The 17,393-nt window shown below is 39.0% G+C and overlaps 1 protein-coding gene across 8 annotated transcripts in view; it reads right to left on the reverse strand.

The window, feature by feature from the left end:
- Positions 1-345: 345 nt before the first annotated feature.
- LOC311300859 (centrosomal protein of 95 kDa-like) overlaps positions 346-17,393 on the reverse strand; it is a 350,199-nt gene continuing 333,151 nt past the window's right edge. For 4 of the 8 annotated variants that reach the window (XM_084425487.1, XM_084425489.1, XM_084425488.1 and 1 more), the window contains 2 exons: positions 6,361-6,486; positions 352-1,040 (listed from right to left, as the gene is read on the reverse strand). In XM_084425487.1, the coding sequence (XP_084281613.1) occupies positions 873-1,040; positions 6,361-6,486 (294 nt within the window). In that variant the 3' untranslated portion in view covers positions 352-872. Of the gene's footprint in view, positions 1,041-6,360; positions 6,487-8,649; positions 8,833-17,393 lie in introns of those variants that run through there. The other 4 variants (XM_084425491.1, XM_084425492.1, XM_084425490.1 and 1 more) reach the window with 2 other exon arrangements.

The raw sequence follows: 17,393 nt of genomic DNA on the forward strand, positions 1-17,393 counted from the left end.
AATTCTTAAACATGAGATTTAATTAATAGTCATGGCATGAATTTACAGGAAATTAACAATTACCATTGCACACCTGCAGGTAACTGATAGAGAGAAGAACAAAAAAAGTAAAAAATCTAAAAAACAAAAGGAAATCCCGCACACTATCAATACTTGCAAAAACAATGCTAGATGGATTTGGATAATCAAACATTGTTCAACTGCATAATTCTATATCATAATTCAGCATTATGGCATATGCCTGATGAAGGTCATGAGACTGAAACGTTGCTAATAAATATTTTGTGAAACTTTTTGCAAGTATTGATAGTGTGTGGGATTTCCTTTTTTATTTATTTTTATTTTGATCAATTTACAGTAAAAAGATATTCAAGAAAGAACAATTCAATATTTAGTTTGATGCAAATACCAAAACAATCATGATTGGTGTTATTACGAGACACTAATTCACACACTAACTCGGGAAGCACATTTAAGGTGAAAGGTTTCTCAAGATTAAGGTCAATAAAGTGGAAGACTATATCAGCAGTGGAAGTGTAACTAAAAAGTTTAGCAAGAAAAACAAGACTGCAAATGTTGTCCTATAGACAAGTTTAAAGTCCAAAAAACCTTCCACTATAGACTGGTCAAACCTGATACTGACTTCTGTCTGACTTGATGCCAGTACTTCAGGTGCAACATTAGGTGTTCTTAAAAAAAATACAAAAAACAAAGCAACAATATTACAGTACAAGAACAATGCAAGTACATCTCAAACGATTTACACATTAAATTTCATCTACTTTAAGGTACCTTTCTAAAGATTAGTATGTAAGAGAGATGCATTGGGAATCAGTATCCATCGCAGCTTAATTGGCTAGCGATCACTGCAGTCATCTGGTAGTGTACTGGAAAGATGCCATCTGTACAAGTTTCCGTAAGCGTTCCACTTCCAAGTCTCTGAAATAATTATTTTCGTCATTCTGAATAATGATTTTCTGCAGCTCGCCAATCTCTTTCTCCATCTTATTCCTTAACTCTCTTTTCATTTTCTGCAGCGCCTGTTGGAAATGCATACGTTTAGAACAAATTATTTAGGAGGAATACATTTACTGATTGAAGAATTAAAAATGATTAAAGTCAGCATAATTTGCAAGCAGTATAACAAATACTACCATTCCCATACATGCCTTATAACAAAAAATCTGTTATATATATGATATTTTATATATAGGATCTCTCTCACTCACACACACACACACACTTGTACAATTATTAATAACAGTTATTAGCCCCCTATGATTTCTTTTCCCAATACAACATTTCTATTTAGGAAACTTGGAGTGTTTATAATGTTTAAATGTGTTTATAATACAAAAAATTATAACCAAGAATAAAAAAAGTCTACTGGTCAAAATTAGCCCTCTGATGTTAATGGTCAATAGTGTGTCCCTTTTGCTTGATAACAGCCTTTAGTGGCATGGACTCTGGTCTTCAGTGTGCCCCACAGATTTTCTATTGGATTCAAGTCTGGGCTTTGTGCAGGCCCTCGTTTGGAGGTAGTTCTTCACCAGAAGTGAGGTATGCTTTGGGTCGTTATCATGCCGGAAGACAAAACGTTAACCTCGCAGTCCATTCCTGTGCAGGGCTCTAGTTGACCGTCTTCGTTGAGACATCAATCTCAGACTTGGCTAAATCATTCACTAGTGTCTTGGCAATTGTTTTTGGGTCTTTAGAAACCTCTCTCACTAGGTTTCTTTCCAAAGTTTTAGAAATCTTTCGCTTCCTGCCTTGGGCAGTCTGGTTCTCCACTATGTGGATCTCTTCAAACTTCTTGATAATACTTCTCACGGCAGTTCTTGACACTTGAAAACGCTTTGATAAATGTGTATATCCTCCTCCTTGGTGAGCATTAACAATTCTTTTTCTCAAGTCTAAACTAATTTCTTTTGTCTTTGCCATGATGGCAGTACAAATTATTTTACTAGTCGTTTAGCACGATACTTATTCTAAACTTAAAATTGCAATTTAAAAGCTTACAGGATTAATTAGGTTAATTAAGCAAATCATTGGATAACAGTGGTTTGTTCCATAGCCAATCAAACAGATCATTTCTTAAGGGGGCTAATAATACTGACCAGTTTTTAATTTAATTTAATTTAATTTATATATATATATATATATATATATATATATATATATATATATATATATATATATATATACAGTATATATATATATATAGAGTGAGGAAAATAAGTATTTGAACACCCTGCTATTTTGCAAGTTCTCCCACTTGGAAATCATGGAGGGGTCTGAAATTGTCATCGTAGGTGCATGTCCACTGTGAGAGACATAATACAAATAAAAAAATCCAGAAATCACAATATATGATTTTTTAACTATTTATTTGTATGATACAGCTGCAAATAAGTATTTGAACACCTGTCTATCAGCTAGAATTCTGACCCTCAAAGACCTGTTAGTCTGCCTTTAAAATGTCCACCTCCACTCCATTTATTATCCTAAATTAGATGCACCTGTTTGAGGTCGTTAGCTGCATAAAGACACCTGTCCACCCCATACAATCAGTAAGAATCCAACTACTAACATGGCCAAGACCAAAGAGCTGTCCAAAGACACTAGAGACAAAATTGTACACCTCCACAAGGCTGGAAAGGGCTACGGGGAAATTGCCAAGCAGCTTGGTGAAAAAAAGTCCACTGTTGGAGCAATCATTAGAAAATGGAAGAAGCTAAACATGACTGTCAATCTCCCTCGGACTGGGGCTCCATGCAAGATCTCACCTCGTGGGGTCTCAATGATCCTAAGAAAGGTGAGAAATCAGCCCAGAACTACATGGGAGGAGCTGGTCAATGACCTGAAAAGAGCTGGGACCACCGTTTCCAAGGTTACTGTTGGTAATACACTAAGACGTCATGGTTTGAAATCATGCATGGCACGGAAGGTTCCCCTGCTTAAACCAGCACATGTCAAGGCCCGTCTTAAGTTTGCCAATGACCATTTGGATGATCCAGAGGACTCATGGGAGAAAGTCATGTGGTCAGATGAGACCAAAATAGAACTTTTTGGTCATAATTCCACTAAACGTGTTTGGAAGAAGAAGAATGATGAGTACCATCCCAAGAACACCATCCCTACTGTGAAGCATGGGGGTGGTAGCATCATGCTTTGGGGGTGTTTTTCTGCACATGGGACAGGGCGACTGCACTGTATTAAGGAGAGGATGACCGGGGCCATGTATTGCGAGATTTTGGGGAACAATCTCCTTCCCTCAGTTAGAGCATTGAAGATGGGTCGAGGCTGGGTCTTCCAACATGACAATGACCCGAAGCACACAGCCAGGATAACCAAGGAGTGGCTCTGTAAGAAGCATATCAAGGTTCTGGCGTGGCCTAGCCAGTCTCCAGACCTAAACCCAATAGAGAATCTTTGGAGGGAGCTCAAACTCCGTGTTTCTCAGCGACAGCCCAGAAACCTGACTGATCTAGAGAAGATCTGTGTGGAGGAGTGGGCCAAAATCCCTCCTGCAGTGTGTGCAAACCTGGTGAAAAACTACAGGAAACGTTTGACCTCTGTAATTGCAAACAAAGGCTACTGTACCAAATATTAACATTGATTTTCTCAGGTGTTCAAATACTTATTTGCAGCTGTATCATACAAATAAATAGTTAAAAAATCATACATTGTGATTTCTGGATTTTTTTTTTTAGATTATGTCTCTCACAGTGGACATGCACCTACGATGACAATTTCAGACCCCTCCATGATTTCTAAGTGGGAGAACTTGCAAAATAGCAGGGTGTTCAAATACTTATTTTCCTCACTATATATATAATGTGGTCACAGTCGTGGTCAAAATTGATGGCACCCCTGATAAATATGACAAAAAATGGCTGTAAAAAAATCTAACCTTTCATTGAAGTAAAAGATTTGAAATTGGGGGGTAAATCACATTATGAAATAAAAGTTTTTCTCCAAAACACGCTGGCCATAATTGTTGGCACCCCTAGAATTTTTTATGAGAAAAATATCTCTGAAGTATATTCCCATTAATATTTACCTTTTTTAGCACACCAGGGTGACTAGGAACATGAAATTGTCCAGCTATGACTTCTTGTTTCACAGGAGTTTAAATATGAGGAAACACAAAGGCCAAATTCCCTTAATCATCCATCACAATGAGTAAAACCAAAGAATATAGTTCTGATGTGCAGCAAAAGATTGTTGAGCTTCACAAAATAGAAAGTGGCTGTAAGAAAATATCTAAAGAATTGAAAATCCCCATTTTGACCATCAGGGCAATAATTAAGAAGTTATAATCAACTAAAGATGTTACGAATCTGCCAGGAAGAGGACGTGTGTCTATATTGTCTTAATGGATAGTGAGGAGGATGGTTTGAGTGGCCAAAGACTCTCCAAGGATCACAGATGGAGAATTGCAGAGATTAGTTGAGTCTTGGGGGTCAGAAAGCCTAAAAAAAAATTATCAAACAACCCCTACATCCCCATATGTTGTTTGGGAGGGTTTTAAGAAAAATCCTCCTCGCTCCTCCAAGAACAAACTCCAGCATATTCAGTGGTCAGACACGACTGGATCTTCAAAAGGGACTGGATTCTATGGTCAGATGAAACAAAAACAGGGCTTTTTTGGCAGCAAACCCACAAGATGTGTTTGGTGCAAACAGGGATGAAGAGTACCCCATGCCTACGGTTAAATATACTGCTGGATCTTATATGTTGTGGGCCTATTTATTTGCTGGAGGTCCTGGACATCTTGTTCAGATACATGGTATTATGGACTCTAGCAAATACCTACAGATAAAAAAATCCAAACCTGACGGCCTCTGCTAGAAATCTTATAATGGGCCGTGGTTGGATCTTCCATCAGGACAACGGTCCAAAACAAACATCAAAATCAACACAAAAATGGGTAACTGAGCACAAAATGAAGCTTCTGCCATGACCGTCACAGTTCCCTGACCTGATGAGTGGAGTGAACTGAAGAGAAGAAGCACCCACATGGATCTGGGAATCTGAAGGATCTGGAGAGATTCTGTATGGAGGAATGATCTCTGATCTCTTGTCAGATGTTCTCCAAACTCATCAGGCATTATAGAAGAAAACTCAGATCTGTTATCTTGGCAAAAGGAGGTTGCAAAAAGTATTTAATAACAGGGTGCCAACAATTATGGCCAGCGTGTTTTGGAGAAAAACATTTATTTTATAATGTGATTTCCACCCCACTTTCAATTCTTTTACTTCAATGAAAGGTGACATTTTTGTGATTTTTTTTAATGAAAGATCAAAAGGATAAACAATGCAGATTTATTTTTTACAGCCATTTTTTATCATATTTATCAGGGGTGCCATCAATTTTGACCACGACTATATATATATATATATATATATATATGTGTGTGTGTGTGTGTGTGTGTGTGTGTGTGTGTGTGTATATGCCCCCCTCTTCTACCTTCTATTCTCTTAACTTTGTGGATCATTTATTTTGACTAAGTTGCATTTTCAATTGAATTTGGGGACACCACTTGAAACATTTGTTGTGTTGAGCTATTTCAATTACTTTTGTTTAATTTGTTCATTGCAAACAGCTGAAAGTCTGTACATTTTGCAATAAACCTGATTTACAATGGGGACGGAATAATCTTGATAACAACTGTACATACATGTATATGTTAGGGTTGCCACCGTATTTAATTGTCCGTATGTCCACACATAGTTGAATAAACACCTGGAGCCGGTTGCACCAACAGGGCTTACGCCTGGTCTTAAGGTAAGTAGGTCTTAACTCAGCATTCTAAGTCTGACCTAAAAGTTACGACAGTTGCACCATCCAGGCTTAAGTCCTCTTCTCGCTAAGACCGGGCGTAAATCTTACACCTAGTCAGTAGCAGGCGTAAATTCAAAATCTAGGCATATAATAGCCGTTATCTGACAGATAATGTTTCTATAGTAACCACTTGATAACTCAGCAGTAAAGATATGGCGCGCCTTATACACAGACTTTACAATGAGCGGGCTTTTAGACGGGAGAGAGTTATTAGGGACAGAAGCAATCCATTGGACATTTACAATGATGAGGAGCTGATAGAGAGGTTTCGATTCTGTCGGAGAGATATATATGAACTTGTTGAAGAGCTGTCACCCGACTTACAGTATGTGTCGAACCACAACGCAGCATTGCCACCAGCATTACAGCTGTTAATAGCGCTACGTTTTTATGCAAATGGTGCGTTTCAAAACACTGTTGGAGACATGATTAATGTCCACAAATCCACCGCATGTCGGGCCATCCGCAGAGTGTCACTGGCACTGAGCCGTCACCTTCCGCGATCTGCTCACCTCCCCACTGAGGCCGAGTCTGCGGTGATGAAACACCGATTCCGCCGGGCCTCTGGCATTCCTGGTATTGTGGGCTGCATCGATGGGACTCACGTCCGGATCCAGGCACCATCTGAGCATGAGTATCTGTATGTCAACCGCAAGGGATACCATTCAATCAATGTTCAGATTGCTTGTGACACCAATTATAAAATCTTTAATTTGGTGGCGAGATGGCCTGGATCTACCCATGACGCACGCATCCTCCGGGAGAGTGCGTTATACCAGGATTTCGAGGCTGGAAGAGTAAACGGGCTGCTTCTAGGCGACAGTGGATACCCACTGAAACACTGGCTGATGACGCCTATAATTGCTCCGAGGACTAAGCAAGAACGTCGGTATAACACCATCCACACCACCACTAGGTCACTCGTTGAGCGGTGCATCGGAGTCCTCAAGCGCAGGTAAAATCCTTTCCGCAATGTCTGTGCCCCTATCCATGGTGCTGATGTAGTGCGGTCACTAGATCACTGAAAACTATATACATGGGCGGGGAGGGGCTAGCAGGTGCTTCATATTTGTTAAAATATTATAATGTTATTTTTTTCCATCTATGTTGATTATGAAAAGTGAACAGCACGAGTAAGATAGGATGCGCAATATATCGAGAGACATGGAGTGGGTCAGACATGATTTTGACCACTTCATTAAGTTTTGTTTTGTAGAAAACCTTTCTTTAAAGTGAATTTCGTTTTGGATAAATTGTATCTTAATTTTAATTAATTTTTAATAATTATTTTTGAATAAATAAGAAGCAAATATAGCAGACAATAAAATCATAGATCACAAAATCATAAAATCACTTGCATTGCACGTGAACTCTGGAGCGCATCTTAACTTAAAGGGACACTCCACCCATTTGCATTAAGCTTTGCATTGTTAGAAACCCAGTCATACTATTGAATGGTCGTGCAACACTCTCATTTTCCCCTGAGACGGGAGAAATCCGTTATTTACCTCTAAGACTTCCTCCTACAATGACGCAAAAATCGTAATTTTGCCTCATTGTAGGAGGAAGTGTAAGAGGGGGGGATTTCTGTTGAGACAACAGACACTCGTTCCTCATCTTTCCCAGGGGGCGGGACCCGCTCACGCTACAGACCTATTACAGATCAGTGGGTGGGACTTTACTCTCTGAAACTGAAAGCAATATCCTCCATCTTATTTGAAGCTAAGCTAACAGGCGCTGTGGAGACAGATGTAAAGTTATGACAATAGCGGAGGAGAGTGCTCAATATGATATAGAAGAAGAGGATTTCGGAAGTCTGATGCTTGAATCAGGTGTTTGTGGCTACCTCTACAAGCCGCATTATAGCGAAGAGCCGCCGAGGCAGACGACCTGCCTGCCGCGGACGAGGAGCCCGGACTGACTCGAGTTAGGGCGGACTGGTGGTGCCGGTGAACTCACTATGCAACTACGAACACAGAGATAGAGACCGTCTGCGGCAAAGAATTTCAACGATGACAATTTCTCCTGGACAAAATCTCTGAATCAGACGAGGACACAGATGTTTGTGTTGTGAACTATCCATGCAATAATTCACCTTTTCGAAAGAAATACAAATGAGGAGTAATGCACTAATGAGTTCGCCAACTAACTAGACATTTTGTGTGAAATGAATTTCAAGCTCTGAATATTGCAATTGAATATCTGCAATTGAATATTAAATATTTAAATGTAATGATCTAGCACCCCCTCAGCACAGTAATCATTGACTATTTTTTCTAGGTTTCATTGTCTTCATGGAGAGATGCGAATGCACCCTGAGTGAGTCTGCACCGTAATAGCAGCGTGCACTGTCCTCCACAACATCTGTGTCACCAAGATGATCCCTCTCCCTAGGCAACACCATCAGCCGGTGCCGGAGGAAGGTGTCGACCCTGTGGACCATGCAGGGCATGAAGATCTCGGTGGACGACTAGTCCGTACATGCATTATTAATGCTTTATAAATGTTAACTATTGCTTTAGAATAAATTATTTATTATATAATTATCATTATTGTAATAATATAATTATAATGCAATTATCTGCAGGTTGTAAACCAAACAAAATAAGCCACAAAGAAAGTCCAGTAGGTCTATAATAAACTTTTTTTTATTCACATATAATTGTCATTGATTCATTGTACACAATTTGCCATTAGGCTTATTTACAGAATTATAAAAGACCGCCCATCCTCTTCAGAAATAGGCGAAGATGACCTGTTTATCTGTTGTTGGAGCAACTGTATTTCTAACAATATTTTTTGTTTTTCAAGTTCCAGCTTTTCCTGCTCAGTCTGTAATTTTTTTGTTTCAACCTCCACTCTAACCATTTCCTTCTCAAGAAGTGTCTGCTGCAGATAATCCAGGCTCCTCATCCGTTTCACCGGCGGTGCACCGCTGCTGTGTTCATGATAACTTTGTGAAGTGACTGGGTCCTCCATCGAGTCTAAAAATAGAGAGAATCTGTCATAGGCCTATTGTTATCTGACAACTAAAACTGTTATTCTAGGCTACTCTAATATATAGGCTACACACCTTCACAATTCACACTCTCGCTTGAGTGATCGACATCCATCTCTGGAGAGACAGCAGTTTCTTCCATGTCGGTACCACCACTTTCCGCACCGACCAAACCGATAAAAGCCGGGGAATCCTCTCCAAAGATATCTACAATTATGGTACTGTACACGGAAGTTTTTGGGGGAGGACCCCCGCTGGTCGGGTGGTGTTTTTTTTAAGACAAATCTTTTTTTGCTTTGCTCAGGAGGTCTTTCCACTTTTTCATTACATCGCTCTCTGTCCGAAGGCAGCCGGCAGCAATCGTTAATCGCCTCTGTTATCTGTCTCCATGTTGTTTGTTTTTTCTTGTTTGTTATTGTATTTGATTGCTTGGCAGTCAGTGTGTGTCTGTGCTGACTGTACAGCTCTATTAACTTGCGTATCTCAATGTCGGTGAAATTTCCTTTCCTTTTTCTTTGCTCCTCCATTGATACGGTTACAAGTTAACAAAACAGCGGAAGATAGTTTACAGCGTAACCTAGCAACGCACGCTGGTAGTCAACAGCACATGAACGCGCAACGCTAAGACCAGGCGTAGTTAAGCCTAGGCTTAAGTTTGGTTGGTGCAACCGACGTTAGGTCAATTCTAAAGACTGGTCTTAACTAAGACCTACTTAGCAGTTAGGACCAGGCTAAGTAAAGCCATGTTGGTGCAACTGGCCCCAGGATTTTGCAGTGTGGATAATACTAATAAAGAAATCAATGTTACAACAAGTTTTAGAGACACTAATTTGTGTGTGATTTCTGGTTATCTCCTATGATTTCCTGTGTTTTTCCATTGTGGATTTATTGATTAAACCAGTTTTTTTCTACTCCCGCGTCATACTCTTGTATACGGTGACCGTGGCAGTAACAGGTTAAGAATTGGCTAAAAAGTGATAACTGGTTTCAGACAGAATGACTGCTTAAGGCACACATACAACCCCAAATCAGAAAAAGTTGGGACACTGTACAAATTGTGAGTGAAAAAGGAATGGAATAATTTACAAATCTCATAAACTTATATTTTATTCACAATAGAATATAGATAACATATCAAATGTTGAAAGTGAGACATTTTGAAATGTCATGCCAAATATTAGCTCATTTTGGATTTCATGAGAGCTCCACGTTCCAAAAAAGTTGGGACAGGTAGCAATAAGAGGCCGGAAAAGTCAAATGTACATATAAGGAACAGCTGGAGGACCAATTTGCAACTTATTAGGTCAATTGGCAACATGATTGGGTATAAAAAGAGCCTCTCAGAGTGGCAGTGTCTCTCAGAAGTCAAGATGGGCAGAGGATCACCAATTCCCCCAATGCTGCGGCGAAAAATAGTGGAGCAATATCAGAAAGGAGTTTCTCAGAGAAAAATTGCAAAGAGTTTGAAGTTATCATCATCTACAGTGCATAATATCATCCAAAGATTCAGAGAATCTGGAACAATCTCTGTGCGTAAGGGTCAAGGCCAGAAAACCATACTGGATGCCCGTGATCTTCGGGCCCTTAGACGGCACTGCATCACATACAGGAAAGCTACTGTATTGGAAATCACAACATGGGCTCAGGAATACTTCCCAGAAAACATTGTCAGTGAACACAATCCACCGTGCCATTCTCCGTTGCCAGCTAAAACTCTATAGGTCAAAAAAGAAGCCATATCTAAACAGGATCTAGAAGCGCAGGCATTTTCTCTGGGCCAAGGCTCATTAAAAATGGACTGTGGCAAAGTGGAAAACTGTTCTGTGGTCAGACGAATCAAAATTTGAAGTTATTTTTGGAAAACTGGGACGCCATGTCATCCAGACTAAAGAGGACAAGGACAACCCAAGTTGTTATCAGCGCTCAGTTCAGAAGCCTGCATCTCTGATGGTATGGGGTTGCATGAGTGCGTGTGGCATGGGCAGCTTACACATCTGGAAAGGCACCATCAATGCTGAAAGGTATATCCAAGTTCTAGAACAACATATGCTCCCATCCAGACGTCGTCTCTTTCAGGGAAGACCTTGCATTTTCCAACATGACAATGCCAGACCATATACTGCATCAATTTCAATATCATGGCTGCGTAGGAGGAGGATCCGGGTACTGAAATGGCCAGCCTGCAGTCTAGATCTTTCACTCATAGAAAACATTTGGTGCATCATAAAGAGGAAGATGCAACAAAGAAGACCTAAGACAGTTGAGCAACTAGAAGCCTGTATTAGACAAGAATGGGACAACATTCCTATTCCTAAACTTGAGCAACTGGTCTCCTCAGTCCCCAGACGTTTGCAGACTGTTATAAAAAGAAGAGAGGATAACACACAGTGGTAAACATGGCCTTGTCCCAACTTTTTTGAGATGTGTTGATGCCATGAAATTTAAAATCAACTTATTTTTCCCTTAAAATGATACATTTAAAATAAAATATTGAAATTTGAAACTTCCACATCATTGCATTCTGTTTTTATTCACAATTTGTACAGTGTCCCAACTTTTTCTGATTTGGGGTTGTACATATAAAATGATTTCTTTAGAAATAAATAAAATATCATAAAAATATAACATAAATTGTAAAATTGTTGAGATGTCATGAAATCATTTAAATATGTCCCTTATTTTGCCACATTGAAGGTGGCAAACCTAGTATATGTATGTATGTATGTATGCATGTTTATATACGGATATTATATATACATAAATAGTATACAATACCTGTCAAAAGTTTGTAAACATTAAAAAAAATTTAATGGTTTTGAAAAAAAGTCTCTTATGCTCACCAAGGCTGCATTTATTTAATAAAAAATGTAAAGGCAAAAACAGTAATATTACAAGACATTTTACAATTTAAAATAATTGTTTTATATTTTAATAATTGTAACTTTTTATTTTTATTTTGGTGATGACAAAGCTGAATTTTCAGCAGCCATTACTCTCAGTCCTCACTGTGACATGATCCTTCAGAAATCGTTCCAATATGCTGATTTGCTGCTAAAGAAACATTTATTATTATTATCAATGTTGAAAACAGTTTTTGCTGCTTCAGATTTGTGGAAACAATGATACAATTTAAACACTTGTGGTAAGATAAAAAAAAAAGAGAAATTATTCATCAAGGATGCACTAAATTGATCAAAAGTGACAGTGAAGACATTTATAATGTTACAAAAGATTTATATTTAATAAATGCTTTAACCCCCTGGGGTCGGCAGGTATCGCCGGCGATACCAGCTCGCGTTTTTCCTTATCAGTTCAAACGAGAGTCCAAATACTCTGTTGACTTTGATCTTACAAACCAGTTTCATACATCAATCGATCCTGTTAAGTGTGTATTATTTTTGTGTATACTCACAATAAAAACAAAGTGTTGTGCTTTTTGCCAAATAAAGAAAAATAAACATGATGTGAGTTCTGCTTTCTCTCTGTCATTGAAGTCAATTCTGAAACGCGTCCGAAAATTAACAATAACTCAGCGAATACTCAGTCAAACAGACATACAGACACACAGACATGAAGCTTGAATTCTCTTCTTTTAAATGAAGTAATTTTTATAAAAAAACAAATATTCTCAGTTTATGTAATCTGTATGAAAAGAGCGAGATGTCAATCGTTCTCATCTCAGCTAATTATTTTTAATGTGACCCCGCCCACGGAGAGCGCGCGCTATTCAAACGCAAATGACTGAGGCATCCATGCAAACTGTGAACGCCCCCATATCAGCTCGAGAAAACACATCAAGTTTATTCAGATCATTGTACTTGTTTACACCATCTCGCGGCGCTGTGAGGAATAATAATAATGGAAAATGTACCTCAGAAGTGCTGGTATTTCGAGGAGCAACGGATCCTGAGAATACTGTAGTACATTTAATACATGCAAATAATTGCTGTTCATTGAACTTTCTATTCATCAAAGAATCCTGAAAAAAGTATCACCATTTTCACAAAAATGTTAAGCAGAACAACTGCTTTCAAAATTGATAATAATAATAATAATAATAATAAATATAGCTGCAAGCAGCAATTATCGGGGCCAAGCGCAAGCAGATGACAGGATATGCCAACATGGCTGAAGGTGTCAGACCAACTGCAACAATGAGCAATTAAAGACATTTAGAGAGGATTTTAGGCGAAATGGCTGAAAAATCATATAAAAAGTAATTCAGAATATGATTTAATGGATTATCACTTTCGACCAATAGGTGGAGCAGTTACAAAACTGATGTGATGTGGTCAGAGTGAAGTGACAATGACACATACAAAGTTTGGTGTCAATATTTCAAGGGATTGCAGAGATAAAGCCTGAATAGTGCTTTTGGCATCATGCCTCAAATTTGCTGCTGCGCTATACGAAAACGGTTTCGTCTATCGACACGAAATCCATAACTTTTAGTCGGCACAGTCTGGAGATGATACGATTCGATTTTGGTGAAAATCGGACAAACAGTCTAGGAGGAGTTCGAAAAAGTAGGTTTTGAATGAAAATCAAGATGGCGGACAGGAAGTTTGGCCAAATAAGGAAAACTTGGTATCTATGTTCTCAGCTTGACCCAGGGAATCTATTAAGACCAGTGGTATTTCAATAGCCAGATTTATTCAAAAGTTATTAGCCTTTTTGGAAATTGTGTTATAACTTTTGACCACTAGGTGGCACTGTCTCGAAATATTTTGGGTACCTTTAGGGGATGGAGCTGATGGCACATTCTGAGTTTCGTAATATTACACCAATGCATTTGTTTAGTATAGCATTTTATTTCACAAAACTGTATTGAAGTCAATGGGAATTTCATGTTTTGTTCTGTTATAGCGCCACCAAGAGGCTTAGTCACACCATTTTTTTAATGTGTCCTCAGAGTGAGCCCTTGCATATTTGTGTCAATTTTGGTGAAAATATCTCAATTCGCTTCGGAGTTATAGACATTTATATGAAAAAACACGTAAAAAATGACTGACACATGACTTTGTTTGGAATTTACTACCCCTAAACATCAATATTTTCGCATTTGGGCATTGGCGTATAGCTATCGACCTATGTTTCCAAACTTCTGGAGGTGGTTTCGTCTCGATCGGACAAGCGGTTTCAAAGATATAGCCAAATGTTTTTTAAGCGCTAAATCACAACGCTACACAAACCATAAGGCGAAACCTAGCATGTTTGGTATCTTGGGACTCGGCAACGATTCAGGAGTCTAATGAGATGAGTTTCGTGAAAATAAGTCGATCACAACCAAAGTTATAAGCATTTGGAAAAAAAATGTCACCACTAGGTGGCGCTGTTTCGAAACTTCTCATGCTTCTTCAGGACATCGTGCTGATGACCCATACCAAGTTTCGTAACAATTCGTTCATGCGTTCTTAAAATACAGCATTTTAGCACATAATTCAAAATGGCCGACAGTCAAAATGGCCGAAATGGTAAAATTGGATATCAGTCGACTCGGCATGTTGCCCTGAATCTAACAAGACCAATTTTAATTCAAAATTAGCCATTTTTCATATCTCCGGACCAGTAGGTGGCGCTGCGCCGAAACACAGCATGTAGCCTCAGTTGATGCTTGTGATGACATGTACCAATTTTGGTCTGAATCCGATAAAGCGTTGCGGAGATACAGCCCTACGACTGTTTTCGCAAGCGCTATGTAAAATTTGTTCGAGCGTTATTCGAAAACGGTTTGACGAATCAATTTGAATTCCATAACTTTTTATCAGCACTACCTGAAGATGACCTGGTTCAATTTTCGTGCAAATCGGACAAACCGTCTAGGACGAGTTCGAAAAAGTAGCTTTTTCAGGTCATTCAAAATGGCGGCCATATTTATATGCCGGAAAATGACATCATAGGGTGCACTCGAATCGACAAGAGCTCAGGAATCAGAGGAAAAAAGAATTTTGTTGATTGGCCTTACTGTTCAAAAGTTATTAGCAAAATAAAAGTGAAATTTTGGACAGGTGGTGGCGCTAGAGGGAATGACTTAGAAACACCAAAATTGGTGTATTTAATGTTGGGACTGTCCTCTATCAGAATGTCAAATCAAAACAACTTTCCCGCAATCGGTTCTATGGGCTGCCATAGACGCCCAGTCGGAAGAAACGGAAGAATAATAATAAATATAGCTGCAAGCAGCAATTATCGGGGCCAAGCACAATCAGACGACAAGACATGCCAACATGTCTGAAAGTGTCAGACCAACTGCAACAATGAGCAATTAAAGACATTTAAAGAGGATTTTAGACGAAATGGCTGAAAAATCATAGAAACAGTCAATAAAAATATGATTTAATGCATTATCACTTTCGACCAATAGGTGGCGCAGTTACAAAACTGATGTGATGTGGTCAGAGTGAAGTGACAATGACACATACAAAGTTTGGTGTCAATATGTCAAGGCATTGCAGAGATAAAGCCTGAATAGTGCTATTAGCATCATGCCTCAACTTTGCTGCTGCGCTATACGAAAACGGTTTGGTCTATCCACACGAAATCCATAACTTTTAGTCGGCACGGTCTGGAGATGATACGATTCGATTTTGGTGAAAATCGGACAAACGGTCTAGGAGGAGTTCGAAAAAGTAGGTTTTGAATGAAAATCAAGATGGCGGACAGGAAGTTTGGCCAAATAAGGTAAACTTGGTATCTATGTTCTCGGCTTGACCCAAGGAATCTATTAAGACCAGTGGCATTTCAGTAGCCAGATGTATTCAAAAGTTATTAGCCTTTTTGGAAATGTATTATAAGTTTTGACCACTAGGTGGCGCTGTTTCGAAATATTTTGAATACCTTTAGGGGATGGTGCTGATGGCACATTCTGAGTTTTGTAATATTACACCAATGCATTTGTTTAGTATAGCATTTTATTTCACAAAACTGTATTGAAGTCAATGGGAATTTCATGTTTTGTTCTATTATAGCGCCACCAAGAGGCTCAGTCCCACCATTTTTTTTATGTGTCCTCAGAGTGAGCCCATACATATGTGTGTCGATTTTGGTGAAAATATCTCAATTCGCTTCAGAGTTATAGACATTTATATGAAAAAACACGTAAAAAATGACTGACACATGACTTTGATTGGAAATTACTACCCCTAAACATCAATATTTTCGCATTTGGGCATTGGCGTATAGCTATCGACCTATGTTTCCAAACTTCTGACGGTGGTTTCGTCTCGATCGGACAAACGGTTTCGAAGATATAGCCAAATGTTTTTTAAGCGCTAAATCACAACGCTACACAAACCATAAGGCGAAACCTAGCATGTTTGGTATCGTAGGACTCGGCAACGATTCAGGAGTCTAAAAAGATGAGTTTCGTGAAAATGAGTCGATCACACCAAAAGTTATAAGCATTTGAAAAAAAAAATTCACCACTAGGTGGCGCTGTTTCGAAACTTCTCACACTCCTTCAGGACATCGTGCTGATGACCCATACCAAGTTTCGTAACAATCCGTTCATGCGTTGTTAAAATACAGCATTTTAGCACAAAATTCAAAATGGCCGACAGTCAAATTGGCCGATATGGCAAAATTGGATATCAGTCGACTCGGCATGACGCCCTGAATCTATCAAGACCAATTTTATGATTTTTGGACAAACTGTTCAGAAGTTATAAGCAAAAATAGCCATTTTTCATATCTCCGGACCAGTAGGTGGCGCTGCGCCGAAACGCAGCATGTAGCCTCAGGTCATGCTTGTGAGTACATGTACCAAGTTTGGTCTGAATACGATAAACCTTTGCGGAGATACAGCCTTACGACTGTTTTTGCTAGCGCTACGTAAAATGTATTCGTGCGTTTATCGAAAACGGTTTGACGAATCAATTTGAATTCCATAACTTTTGGTCAACACTGCCTGAAGATGATCTGGTTCAATTTTCGTGCAAATCGGACAAACCGTCTAGGACGAGTTCGAAAAAGTAGCTTTTTCAGAAAATTAAAAATGGCGGCCATATTTACATGACGGAAAATGACGTCATAGGGTGCAATCGAATCGGCATGAGCTCAGAAATAAGAGGAAAAAAGAATTTTGTTGATTGGCCTTACGGTTCAAAAGTTATTAGCAAAATAAAAGTGAAACTTTGGACAGGTGGTGGCGCTAGAGGGAATGACTTAGAAACACAAAAATTGGTGTATTTAATGTTGGGACTGTCCTCTATCAGAATGTCAAACCAAAACAACTTTCCCGCATTCGGTTCTATGGGCTGCCATAGACGCCCAGTCGGAAGAATAATAATAATAATAATAATAAATATAGCTGCAAGCAGCAATTATCGGGGCCAAGCGCAAGCAGATGACAGGATATGCCAACATGGCTGAAGGTGTCAGACCAACTGCAACAATGAGCAATTAAAGACATTTAGAGAGGATTTTTGGCGAAATGGCTGAAAAATCATATAAAAAGTAATTCAGAATATGATTTAATGGATTATCACTTTCGACCAATAGGTGGAGCAATTACAAAACTGATGTGATGTGGTCAGAGTGAAGTGACAA

The sequence above is a fragment of the Rutilus rutilus genome (genome assembly GCF_951802725.1).
Source record: "Rutilus rutilus genome assembly, chromosome: 12".
Classification (NCBI taxonomy): domain Eukaryota; kingdom Metazoa; phylum Chordata; class Actinopteri; order Cypriniformes; family Leuciscidae; genus Rutilus; species Rutilus rutilus.